Here is a 13,949-nt window from a genome sequence, read left to right on the forward strand (position 1 = left end):
CAGAGGCGGCTGAAGGGCTACAGTCCATAGGGTTGCAGAGTCGGACACAACTGAAGCAACTTAGCACGCACACACCAGAAGCTAGGAGAAATGGAGCCGACCCTCTCTCTGTAGGGCCTTTCCCTGGTGGCTCAGAGGGTAAAGCGTCTGCCTGCAATGCAGGAGACCTGGGTTCAATCCCTGGGTCAGGAAGATCCCCTGGAGAAGGAAATGGCAACCCACTCCAGTACTCTTGCCTGGAAAATCCCATGGACAGAGAAGCTTGGTAGACTAGTGCATGGGATCGCAAAGAGTCGGACACAACTGAGCTACTTCACTGAGCTGGCCAACCCCCTGATTTTAGAACTCTGACCTTGACGACTGAGAGAATAAATTTGTTGTTTTAAGCCATCTGGTTTGTGGTCATTTGTTATGGCAACCCCAGGAAGCTAAGACAGAGCGGGTGTGCTTGAATCAGCTCAAGGGTGCCACAGATCAAGCGCTCTCTCTTCCCCTTTATATTCATGGGCCACACACCGGTCCCACACTCCTGGGATGAAGCAGGCTCCTTTGGAGGTCAACAAAACCACTTGGAAGAAATTTATTTCTTTTTGTTTGCAGCATATCAGCCACCTCCACCTCCTCTTGCTCTCACTGGATGCTAACAATAATCCTGAGAAATTGGCTGGGCAGGGAGAGGCAGTCTCTCCATTCTAAAGAAGGGGAAACTGAGGTTCAGGGAGGAGAGATCTACTGCCCAGAGTCACCTGGTGTAGCAGGGTGACAGAGGTGGAGGAAGGAAGGCATGTCTCTGCACCACCTGGTGGGCATGGAAACGGGTACGTCCTTCTTAGGAGGGCGATGAGGCAGTTTCTTTCATCTTTTCAAAGGATATTTGAGTCTCCCTAATGTGCCAGGTGTGGGAGCAAAGGAAGGATCAGCCTTAAACTAGTTTCTACAAAACTTTAAATGTCTGTATTGTTTGACCTGACACAAGGGACTCATGCACAAGCACAAAGACACTCACACATGTACTCACTGCTGTCCTGTTACAACCTTAAGGTCCACGGTTAAATACGCTGTGGTAGACCCACCCTATGGAACACCACTCCGCTGTTAAGAATGCCCTACATCAGTGTGGCTGCAGGGACTGACACAGAAATGTCTCTCTCCACTACGGTCAAGTGAAAATTGGCATGGTACTAACTCTAACCCTAACCAGACCACAGTGTATAATTTCATGTTTGTTAAAAACAAAATCAACAAGCCAAACCAAATCGTTACTTCTGTGAAGCAAAAGGGGTTGATACTGGATTGGAAGGTGAAGAGAAACTTTTTTTTTTCCCTGTTAGATTTAACAATAAGAAATAGCCATTTTTGGAGTCAGATCTAACCTACAGAGAATGAAGCATTTGGGTGAAGGGAGAAGGGAGGAAGAATTTTTAAAAAATATATGTACACACACACACACACACACAAATCCAATATATACATAACTGGATCCCTAAATAAGAGAACCAAAACGATGGAACAGAATGGCTTAAGATATAATTCAAGAAAACTACTGAAACAAGACTTTTTAAAAAATTACCATTTTTGCAGATCAAAATTGGTAGAAACGGACAATTATGTGGGTCAACCTAATATCTACCTGTTTGTTGTTTTAATTTCTTATACTGAGAACTTGTTTGTGTACAGTTTTTGAAAACAAACATAAGTAGTAAAGTTGACATATGAACTCAATTCTACTAGCTTTGTTCTTTCTGAGACGCTCTGTCAATGAGAGGAAAACATGCCAGAAGAGCTGATTTTAAAGCAACAAGAATGATAATATTGAAAGAAGTGGAATCAAGGTTCTGAGATGCAATCATTCCTCCCTCAGTAGGGGAAAATGAGGACTTGCCGCATGGCAATCACCACCACCAGTGGACAGCCGATGGACTTGCATCTCTTACCTTCTGGGTCCAGGGGTCTTAACACCCACCCAGGCAGGGTCAGAGACATTGTCCCGATCCCTGCCTTCCCTCCTCTCCCACAAAGCTGACCTAATCACTAAGCCCTGTGCATTTTAGCATCTAAATAACCCTTGAATCCTGGAGAAGGCAACGGCACCCCACTCCAGTACTCTTGCCTCGAAAATCCCATGGGCGGAGGAGCCTGGTAGGCTGCAGTCCATGGGGTCGCTAAGATTCAGACACAACTGAGCAACTTCACTTTCACTTTTCACTTTCATGCATTGGAGAAGGAAATGGCAACCCACTCCAGTGTTCTTGCCTGGAGAATCCTAAAGACAGGAGAGCCTGGTGGGCTTCCGTCTATGGGGTCGCACAGAGTTGGACACAACTGAAGCGACTTAGCAGCAGCAGCAGCAGCAGCAGCAGCAACCCTTGAATCCACCACCTACTTCTCTCATCTTCTGCCTCAGCCTCCCTGCTGGGGCACCTCCCTGTCCCAGCCTGCACATTTTACTTGGAAGATGTACATCCCCTCACTGTTCTCCCCATCGCTTTTACACTCTTGTCAACAGCCTGAGAGCACTCCTTGAAACACAATCATGTCACTCCCTGTGCAGAAAAGGCCTGGGGCTGTGGCCTTAGAAAAGTCTGCCTAGCCCCTGGCTGGAATCTGGAAACTTGTATTTCAGGAGGGTTCTCATCTGGTGAGAACAGCTCGCTGTGCCTGCACTGTTTTTGTAAAAGACATTGCGGTTTATGTTGAATACCTGCTTTCCTCAGGGTAGTCTGGAACTTCCGGAGTTTGGAAGGCACCCATGTGACCATCTCTTAAATAAAAACCTCGAGTGCTGAGTCTCTTAACAAGCTCTCCCAGCAGATAACATTTCACATGTGTTGTCACAACTTCCTGCTGGAGGAATTAAGCAAGTCCTATAGAGAGTCAGTCGGACATGACTGAGCGACTAAACTGATGTGACTCTGACGGGAGAGGAATCTGAAAGCTTGTGTCCAATCTCCCCTGGACTTCACCTCATATACCTTTTTCCTTTTCCTTTGTAAAAATCTTAGCCATGAGTGGAACTGTGTGCTGAGTCCTATGAGCCCTCCCAGTGAATCAGTGAACCTAGAGTGATCTTGGGGCCCAAATATACTCCCTCATTTCAAACTCTCCTTGGGATTCCCACTGATCTTAAAGACACAGGGAATTCCCTGATACTCCAATGGTCAGGACTCTCTGCTTTCCCTGCTAAGGGCCCAGGGTTCGATCCCTGGTCAGGGAACTAAGATCCCACAAGTTATGTGGCATGGTAAGGAGCAAAAAAAAAAAAAAAGACCAAAGTGCCTTCCAGAGACATACAGCCATTGCACAGGCTATGACCTCTGGCTGCTTATCTGATCTCACCTGTTACCAGTCTCTGGTCTGGCCACATGGTCTCCATTAGCCCTCCATACTCAACAGGTTCCTTCAACCACAGGCCCTTTGCACGTGTGATTTTCTGTCAGGAATGCCATCTTATCATTTTTCTTTGCGTCCTGCAGGAGGCCTCTCTCAAGGACCCCAGCTCCAGGAAGCTGACCATGTACCTCCCCTGCTGCACTCATGCATGGCCCACACCTCCCACAATAGAGACGGATGCACCCATTTGTATAATGGAGTCGCTTCCTCCCCCAGCTCCTCATTAGGGAGCTGGTTGGGTGGGCTCCTGCTCATGCTACATTCTCCACAGCCCTCATGCCTGGAAGACTGCAGGTTCCCACTAAACATACCTGGAGGGTGGAACGAATCCCTCGAGCAAATCTCTCCTCCTGGGGGACTCCTGCACCCCAGCAGCTCACGTTCTCTTACCACCACCTCCCCACCCCCTAGTCCCCAGGGATTTGTGTTCTGAGGAATGCCTATTTTTAAAATCAGGGAAGTCTTTAAATAAGCGTAGCAGCTTTTCCTTCTCTAGGGTGGGGAGGAAGTTTGAGGTTCATGAAAATAACCACCACGACGGCTGACTAGATTGTGGGGGGTGGGTGCTGCTTGCAGACTGAGAAGCCTGACCAGCAGCCCAGGTGCCCCCAGAGATGCATTCTCCAACTTTCCTCTCCATCCCCTGTGGGTCAGAATCACTCCTGCCTTGATGGAAGAGTCTGTTGACCTGGCAAGACAATCATGAGGCTGCGGAGGCAATGTGGGAGTTAATATTTAAGGTAGTGCAAACTGCAGAGATTGGAACTATCGCCAAAGCACCTGCCATTTTCTGAGCTCTGTGCAGAAGCCCGTGGCAACACACAGCAACAACTCTATGAGGTGGAGACGGAATCCTCTTCATTTACAGGTGCGGAGACTGAGAACAGAGAGGCCAAGCAACTTGCCCCAGGTTACACAGCCAGTGAGATGCAGAGCTCAGATTCCAAGCCAGGCTGCCTGGCCCAGAATCCCCTCCCTCCTCCACAACCTCTATGAACACTGCTCTGGACTCAGCTTGTGAAGAAGGCCAACACTGAGTCAGGAGTTCAGCCTGGTGTTACTCAATAAGAAACACATTTTATACCCTGCCACTTAGGACATGCTAACATATATACATTCTATAAACAACATTAAAGTTACTATGTGAGAGACTTAAGTTCTCCACTTTGTTCTATTTCTTAGGAGGCTGATTGAAGCCCATTAATGGATTTCAGGAATCACCAATGGGTTGAGTCTGAAACACATGGCTACAGTAGGACATGTTTTGTCTGTTTCCCTGGAGGAGGGAGAGGATAGCTGTTGGAAAGCTGGCAGTCCTGCCCCAAGTCTGTGATTTGGCCATGTTAACTGGGAAGCATAAGTCAGGCTGCTATTTGTGTTTTGAAAGCATAGAAAGAAATGAAAGCATAGAAGTAAAAATATATAGTTACCCAGCTAGAAATTAGGACCTGTCACCAGTATGACTGAATCATCTGGGCCACCCCATCCCCCAACATCTTAGTGATGCTTCAGCTGCGGAAAAGACGAGATAAACAAGAGTTCAGGGCGCCCCTCTTTCTTGCCCCTCTGTGGCTCAGTCCTTGGAAGGAGGCCAGTGCAGCTGCAGTTTAACCAATGACTCTCAGATCTGCTGCACATTGGAACCACTTGGATGCTTTAAAAACAAACAAACAAACCCCAGTGCCTGGCTCCCAGGCCCCAAGACTGTGATTCAGTTGGCTGGGGAGTGGCCTGGGTGGTTGGGATCTCCATTGTGCAGTCAAGGTCAAGAACCAGCATCATGAATGAACCTGGTGCCTCCAAACACCTTATGAGAAAGGTGCCAAAGGGCCACAAGGATTTCTAAGCACACCCGGAAACCAGGTTGCCCAGATGTGGCTGGTGACAGGTGACTGAGCTGAGGACTAGGGCAGGTGATGGGCTGAAAACCCACTTGATCCTCATGATGGCGTCAGCAGCTCCTGTGTATTAGGACGGCACACTGCTACGTGCTCTCCAGGCGCTATCTTGTTTGATCCTCACTGTTCCCATTTTACAAAAAAGGAAAAGGGAAGCTCAGAGAGGTGGGCAGGGGCAGGGAGGGCCTCTCAGGAGGGCAGGTGTCCAGAGCCTGCTGAGGGCCCCTCTGATTACAGCCGGCTACAGCAGATCAGGAGTGAACCATGGCTAAAAACCCCATCAGTTTCTCCTACAACAGAGCTATTTTGCTCCCTAAAGCTAGAGGGGGCTGGATGATTAAATAGCTCCTAAATGCAATCCTATTAAAACAATTTTTTAAAAAACATAATTAACTTCATTGGGGTAAATTATTAAAAGGAATGTGTTTTAGAACCAGTAAGAGGCTTATTTGCTAGAAGTGGCCCTGGTCCAATCTCCCCTAGCTGCTCACAATGCGGCCGGGACCACCCCTTGTTTCGGCCTCTGTGCGATGAAAGACAGGCTCCCACCCCCAGGGCCCCCCTGAGGTGTGTCCCTAGTTCTGCATTCCAACACTGCTTGCCCCGATGTTTCTGTGTCTTTACCCACACTCCTGAGACCTGTCCCTGCAGCCAGACCTCCTGACCCATCCGGACCCCTAAGTTTTACCTGCTGTCATTCACCCCAGTGAGTAGACCGTCACTCCACATCTATTTCTTTTAGTATTACTATTGTGAAAACATGAGGAAAAACAAATTCATAATTCCAACACACCAAATTTATCATCTACTTATCTATCCATCTCACTCTCTAATCTTTTACAATTATAATCAAAGGCTACCCACAACTTTGTATCTTTTTCCCCCCACTACTTATATGCATCAGACTTATGCCTTTTTAATGGCCGAGGTTTTTTAACCACAGAAGTCAGTGCTCTCATTATTGTGTTTTCTGATTGATCGTTTTCAGCATCTTTATCACCAATTCAAAGGCCACATTTTTACACATGTTAACATTTCTGAAATCTGGCCTGCAACTGCCCAGGGTCAGTGCTGTGTCACAGTAGATCACAGGAAACAGGCGGCCCTTTTCTTCCTCACAGCACATGAAATAATGGTGCATTTACAGTCAAGAGCATCTTATGGACTAAGAAACACACGCATTTCTAAATTGTGCTGTAAATGATACTTTTGCCTTTCTGTGGGTTGCTTCCTTTCCCGTAAGTGAGACGACCAGGTTTGATTATGACCATTTTCATGACTCCTGATACACCCAGTCAAGTTTTTTCCAGCAGTTGTGTGGGTTGATCCAGCCCCTCGTGAGATGCAGCAGTGAGCCGGTTTCACCACAGCATAACCATCATTGAGAATTTCCGCTTGCTTTTTTGTTTTGCTTAGTAGGAAGCGATAAATGAAGGAAACTATTCCATTTGCCTTTCTGTGAATAGTAATCATACCTGGAACTCAAGGAGCACCTGTTACTGGGTGGCAGGCACTAAGCTTACGGTATCTTATCAGGAATTGTCACAACAATACGGAGGGTGATTGTCATCCTCTACTGGAAATGCCACCAAATTTCATTAATGCAAAGATGGACATTTTCCCCTTATTTCAACATTTCTGAAATCAGAATTGGTAGCATGTTGTAAGGGCCATTGGTCACTTCCCCCTCCCACACTGTAAACAGCTTTAAACCAGAAATACTCTTACAATTAAAGGGGCCACCGATTTGACAAAATGCAAGATCACCACCATTGTCTCATGGTCCTCTGCCCCATTACTCTGCTGCTACCCTGAGCCTCTGGCGCTGCCCTGACAACTCCACCTGGCCAGGCCTCTAGAAACTCCAAGAGAACAGCTGAAACGGAATTCACCGTTCAGCCGTCCTTCCCACCTTGCCCTACCCTTAACAACCAACGTCTCTTCAAATCCAACAAGCCTGCGCCTCAGATATCAAGGACAGAAGTTATTAGTCCTACTCTGGACAGCCACACAATACAGGAGGCAGAGCATTCGCTTTGCCATCAGGCTAGGTTGGAAGCCCATTTCTGCCACTTCCTGTGTGATCTGGAGCAAGTAGCTTTCCTTCTCTATTCCCAAGTGTCTCTACTTGTAAAATAAGTGGTCAGGAGGAGTCCTGATGAGCTCAGTATTGGCCTAGCAATGGTCTCCTCAACTTCTCTGGACGCACCTTCAGGAACAAGGGTGGTAACTTGGTCTCATTTTCCAGATAAGGAAACTGAGGCTCAGGGAAGTGAAGGGCGTGACCAAAGGATAGAGGGTTATTAAAATGCAGAGCTGGGCTTTGAATAGTTTGTTTCTGATTTTGAGGCTATCTTGAGGTTCCTCCCGTAGCTTTCACCTCTGACTTTAAACACTTTGGTATGGTGCAAGCACCCCGAACACGTGTTTTCCCTCCATCCTGTTAGAAACATCAAACAATTATCTTCTCAAGGCTGGGAGCTCCATTAATTCTGCTAGTCCACCCGAATTAATTTACCTTTTCATTCCACGTGGCCATTTTCCTGTCTTCTCAGGATCTGGAAAATAAGAAAACATTTGTCCAGATCTGTCATCCTGCCGGCATTTGCCTTAGTATGCGTTTTCCAACACTTTCTTACAAATTATTTTTAACTTGCTTAAGTTAATAGTGTCTGAAAACAGTAAATAGTAAAGTTCAAGCCATATGTGGAAGGATGACCTCCTGAGTATATACTCAAAGAACTGAAAACAGGCACTCAAATACATGCACATAAATATTCACAGCCAAAAGATGGAAACAATCCATGCCCGTTATCATATGTATGGATAAGTAAAAGATGTTATATCTATACAATGGAATGTTATCCAGCCATAAGAAGAAATGAAATACTTTTGCAATACATACAAATTATCGAATCATTATGTTGTACACCTGAAACTAATGTTGTATGTCAATTATATCTTAATCAAAAAGAAAGAAGATTCGAAGTACTGACACATGCTACAACATGAATGCACCTCTAAAACATTATATTAAGAAGCCAGACACAAAAGTCACACATTACATGGTTCCACTGATGTGTAATATCCAGAATATGCAAATCTATACAGACAGAAGGCAGGCTGGTGCTGGCCCAGAACTGGGGGAGAGGGGAAAGGGACAGTGACTGCCTAGTGGGGACACAGATTCCCTTTGAGGTGATGAGAATATTCTGGAACTAGATGGAGGTGGTAGGTGTACTACATCAGGAATGCATTAAATGATACTGAATTGCTCATTTAATTTTAAAACTTAATTTTTAAAAAATTTAGTTTGATGTGCATTTAACTCCAATTAGGAACCAGGCAGACATGTTAGTGTTGAGACTGCTCTGGAAAGCAGGAAGGAATCTAACTAAATGTTCACCACTGAGGCACTGGTCAAGTCAGTCACGGTACATCTATGGTACATCCAGTACTGTTAAACGTCCATAGGCGGATGAGGAAAGATGTGAGGAATGTAACAAGTCTCCCATCACTTTATAGCATAATATGATCCCATCCATGTGAAAAGATGATATATGCGTTAAAAAAAAAATCTGTTAAGGATAGAGCTGAATTCTGCACAGTGGTTACTGATGGAGATTTGAGGGTGTGGTGGGTATTTTCTCTCTCTTGGCTTCTTTCTGAAAGGTCTGAACTTTTACAATGACTATATGTGACTTCTTAAAGTTTATTTTTAATGCAGGTGACATATACAGTAAAAAATTGGACACAAAAAGATATACTATGATAAGTCTTTCTATTCCTGGTCTTTCCAGAAACATCCTCTCCTATCAGTTTCCCATGTAGCCTTTGGAGGTATTCTATGTCTTCCCAAGCACAGTCTTATTTATTCTTTTTTTTTTTCCCTTTAAATGTGAGTTCTCACACTGCTCTGAATCTTGCTTATTTCCCTTTAGGGTGTGGGAGGCTGAAAGATGCCCTGCCCAAAGATGCATGGTCCAAATTCCCAGAACCTGTGAATGTGCCCATTTACATGGCAAAAGGAACTCTGCAAATGTGATGAGACATCAAGATGGGGCATTATCCAGGTGGACCCAGTGTGATTAGAAGGGTCTTCACAAGTAGAGTGAGGGAACCAGAAGAGATGTGATGACAGAAGCAGGGACTAGAGTCAGATTTGATGTTGTGCTGTGTTGAAGATTGAGGGAATGGGGTTATGAGTAAAAAAAAAAAATTAGATATAATTGATAGCTTGTGGGAAGGTACTGTGTAGCACAGGGAGCTCAGTTCGGGGCTCTGTGATGACCTAGAAGAATCAAATTGGCAGGTTTGTGTATACATAGAGCTGATTTGTATTGTTGTACAGCAGACACGAACACTGCAAACAGTGCAAAGCTTTTCAATTCAAAATTTAAAAAATAAGTGAGGGTAGCCTCTAGAAGTTGGTAAAGGTAAGGAAACAGACTCCCCTCTAGGAGCCTCCAGAAGCAACAGAGCTCTGCGAAGACCTTGATCTCGCCATACCGTGACTGATTTTGGGCGAGAGACCCCTAGAACTGTAAGGTAATAAATTTCTGTTCTTTTAAGCCATCAGATTTTCGACCCTTTGTTACAGTGGCCACAGGAGACTAACACAGTGAGCCAGAGACTGTCTTTCGCAGGATGTTCTAGAGCAAATGCAGCCTTTGGGTGACTGCGTGGGATTCCCCTGAGGGAGTGTGTAGTTCCCACTAGCAACCAACATTTAGAGTGTTTCCCAATCTTTTGCTGCCCGTGTTTCAATGAATAACCTTATACGTTGTGTCACGCAGTCGTGTCCGACTCTCTGCAACCCCAAGGACTGTAGCCCACCAGGCTCCTCTGTCCGTGGGTTTCTCCAGGCAAGAACACTGGAGTGGGGTGCCACTTTCTTCTCCGAGGGATGTTCCCAACCCAGGGATCAAACCCTGGTCTCCAGCATTGGAAGGCCAAATCTTTACCATCTGAGCCACTAGGGAAGCACCTATATGGCATGTACTACTTTTATAACTTAAAAAATATTAAAATTTTGAAAAAAATCACGAAGACTTAAAAAAATAAAATAAAAAAAGAGTTCTTTCTCTCCCCACGGTAGCATGCTCAGGGCACAAGGGACTCTCAGTTTCTTGCTGGTTGACTGGCAGAGCAGCCTCTGCAACCAGCACAGCTCACCTGGGTGTGTTCCTGTTCCAGCCCCTGGGGGCCCTCACCCTGCCCTCAAGAGATGGGGCTCAAGTGGAACCACTACCACAAGTGAAGGTGAAGGGAAAAATTCAGGTACCCTGGAGATTTCCTTCCTCCACAGGACAGGAAACAGAACTAGCGCATGCATAGAAAAACACCCAGATTCACTCATTCAAGCAACGGAAAATTTAAACGTGCCATGACCTCCCCATTATACTAGACAAAATAAAAATGAGAAAAAAAAAAGCCCCATGCTCATGGGACTGTAGGGAAACTTGCACACAATGCTGGGGATAATTTTTCTAAAGAGCCACCTGGTAATAAGTGGTGTACGTCTTTAGGATGGCCCTTGACTGGAACACACCAGTTTGGTGACTGTGACTCAAAAATCATTTGAACCTGAAATTATCACAACATTGTTAGTAGCTATACTCCAATATAAAATAAAGTTAAAAAGGAATTTGAAAGCAAGAAAAAAAAAAGTGCAATTTGGATCACACTGTTTTAAGCAAAGTTGGATAATGGCTAGAACCTGGAAATAGCGGCTAGGTCCTATAGTAGGGAAAAGCTGAAGAAGGCAGTGATGACAATTCTGAGGTTTGTGTAGAAATGTAGAAAGGTTGTTAAGCAATGAGAAGCAGAACTGTAATGGTTGTGCACACTGCCTGCAATTGTACAAAGTCATCAGAACTTTTACTCAGTGCAAGGGGCTTTCCAGGGGGCTCAGTGGTAAAGAATCTGCCTGCCAATGCAGGAGACACAGGTTTGATCCCTGGGTCAGGGATCCCCTGCAGAAAGGAATGGCAACCCACTCCAGTATTCTTGCCTGGAGAAATCCATGGACAGAGGACCCTGGTGGGCTACAGTCCATGGGGTCACAAAGAGTCAAACACGACTTAGCAACTAAACAACGACAACTCAGTGCAAGGCATGGCCCTGGCTTCTGGGGAATCCAAAGTGAAGAGACAAGAAAAAGGTCTGGGCCCTGGTAGACTGACATTTTAGCCAAGAAACACATAAGCAAGATAACATCACTTGGAAGGAAGAACAGTAATGCAACAAAGGGCAGGCAAAGAGTGGCTCCTGCAGGTGGGGGTGGGCAGGGAAGGCTTCCAAGTAGGTGACTTTCATGGTGGTCTCTGAATTGCAAGGAAGTACATCACAAGAAGATGGAAGGGATGAGTGTTACCGGGAGAAGGAAGGGCCTGTGCACAGACCCTGAGAGAGGTTTTCATATGTCCCAGGAAAGCAGAGGACATCAGTATGGTTGCAGTGAGCAGAGGAATGAGCATGGGAGAAGAGTCAGGAATCAATCAAGGCCTGGCTGTGCAGAGATTTCAGAAGACAGTGCTGAGAGTCTGTGAGTCAAGGTGGGGATGCAAAAGAGTGACCAGATTCACAATATGCTGAGGCGTAGGACCTGCGGCTGGCCAAGATGGAGGGGATTAAGAAAAGAGCAGGTTTTGGAGTAAGAATACCCTAGGCCTTCCTCCTCCTTGCTAAACTGGGGCTGAGGGTGGGATCAGGAGCTACAGGGCAGTTCTGGAATTGTGCAAGCCTCAGCGTGAAGATTTTCAAAACCCTGTCCCTGCTGGCCTTTCCTTCCAAGTCAGAGAGGAAGGTGTCACGGGCCCCAGCCTTGGTCTTACTCAAGAAGCTTTCAGTTGCTGGTGGGGCTGCCGAAAATACTGCAGATCTCAGATAGCTCTGAGCGACCTGAGGTTGAAGGACAGAGAAGTGCTCTCAGATGGCCAGAGATGGGTGGAGACAGGGCCTGGCCTGAGTCAGGCACTGGGCTAGGCCTTCACACCAACCATCTCATATAGTCTCCTCAGCAAGGCTCCAAGGCAGGTACCAAGCTTAATCCCGAGGTTAAGGATAAGCAAAGGAAAAAGACAAGGAAACTGAGGCATGGAAAATCAAAGTCCCATCACTAAACCTGCCAAGAGCCCTGTGCCCAGTGCGGGTGCTGGTACAGGCCTGGGAGTTTCTGGACCAGGGGGCTGCACCATGCCTCCTCTCTGAGTTTAACCTGGCCCCAAAGCACTGTTCTTATTCTTTGGCACCCCCTACCCAGGTGAAGGATTTGCTGTCCACAAAGTTCTTTTTGCAGTGATGAGCAGGTAGGCTCACCCTGGCCTCTTCCCGTATTCCCAGCACTGGTCTCTCCCTGCCGTCTCCCAAGGGTGTAGGACCCAGGCAGGGCAGGCCTGATGAGTAAGAGAACTTAGGTATTCACACCGACCTGGGTGAGTTCCGGCTCTGCCTCTGCAGGCGGTGTGACCCCCTGGCGAGTGGCTTGGCCTCCTTGAGTCTTGGTATCTTCACCTGTAAGAGGGAGACAAGGATGGTACCCAGCTCACCTGTTGCTGCTGCTTCATGGCATGTGAGGAAGTGAAGGCACCTGGCCCAGGGAATCACTCCATACAAAAGGGTAGCTTTCATCCACACCCTCGTTTTCAAGGTGAGGTGCACGCGTTGTCTCCTGTCCTTCCCCTCTACAGGGGGGCCCTGGGTTATCACTGCCCGCCCGCGTTGCCCTGAGCTGGGAAACGCTAGAACCGCGGGCAACCGGGGACCCTTGGGATCCCGCGGGGGGTCCCCGGCAGGCTCGGCTCGGGCTGGGAGGGCTCGAAAAAGGGCCGCGCGCCCCGGGCCAGCCCCGGAGCACTTACTCTGCGCCCGGCCTGCCCGCAGCCACCGCAGCAACTGCGAGCTCGGCGTCTGCAGGGCCGCCCCGCCCGCTTCTTCCTCCCGCCCCCTCCTGCCGCCCGCCCTCTAACTCAGTCCGCGGCAGGCGGGGAGCTCCGGCCCGGCTCTCGGCCCCCTTGCCCTCGTTCTTGGCTGTCAGTTTCCCCGCTCGTCTCTGGTCTCCCCCGACCTGGCCCCCTCCCGCTCCTCAGGCCCGAGCCTGGCCTGGGCCTCCTGCAGTCCCGCAGACGGACAAAGGTCCCGCCCGTGGGAGCCAATCGCGAATCACGAGAATCCTGGCCCCGGAGACCCTAAGGGGAGGGGCAGGAGGAGGGAGCCACTTCCTTCCTCCGACAGGGATGTATTGCCCGCGGGTCCACCTTCTCCCCACCACACACTCGGTGAAGCCCGGCTGGCTCCGGTTCGCTCCCTCCAATCCCCCCTCCCCAATTCCTGATTACTTAAGCGTGAGCTGAGTGTCCCCTGCACAGTATCTGTAGGCAGGGGGTGGAAGGTGGGCAGAATGCCCTAAGCCGGTGGCCAACTTCGAAGCTGTCAGAAGCCCCTGGACCGGGAGTGGATGAGGCTGGAGGTGAAGAGGGGGTGCCGGTACTGACAAGAGGGAGGAGCCTTCCGGCCTGGAGGCTGAGCGCACCCTTGCTCTGTGACTAGTGCTCACCCCCTGGCTCAGCTGCACCATTCCTCCTCTGCGGGCCCTCCCTCGCCCAGGCTTCCCCAGGACTCTGTCCAGACCTTCTTTCTGGGATGGTTCACACTGGTCTC

At 48.0% G+C, this 13,949-nt stretch overlaps 1 protein-coding gene across 4 annotated transcripts in view; it reads right to left on the reverse strand.

Annotated features, from left to right (window-relative positions):
• Window positions 1-13,646, reverse strand: part of HVCN1 (hydrogen voltage gated channel 1) — a 33,193-nt gene extending 19,547 nt beyond the window's left edge. The window contains exons 1-3 of one of the 4 annotated variants that reach the window (XM_070769542.1): window positions 13,628-13,646; window positions 12,721-12,803; window positions 7,807-7,846 (exon numbers count right to left, since the gene is read on the reverse strand). In XM_070769542.1, coding sequence (XP_070625643.1) covers window positions 7,807-7,827 — 21 coding nt within the window. In that variant the 5' untranslated portion in view covers window positions 7,828-7,846; window positions 12,721-12,803; window positions 13,628-13,646. Of the gene's footprint in view, window positions 1-7,806; window positions 7,847-12,720; window positions 12,804-12,838; window positions 13,298-13,356; window positions 13,449-13,627 lie in introns of those variants that run through there. The other 3 variants (XM_019977456.2, XM_019977455.2, XM_070769543.1) reach the window with 3 other exon arrangements.
• Window positions 13,647-13,949: the final 303 nt, after the last annotated feature.

This window comes from Bos indicus, chromosome 17 (genome assembly GCF_029378745.1).
Source record: "Bos indicus isolate NIAB-ARS_2022 breed Sahiwal x Tharparkar chromosome 17, NIAB-ARS_B.indTharparkar_mat_pri_1.0, whole genome shotgun sequence".
Taxonomy (NCBI): domain Eukaryota; kingdom Metazoa; phylum Chordata; class Mammalia; order Artiodactyla; family Bovidae; genus Bos; species Bos indicus.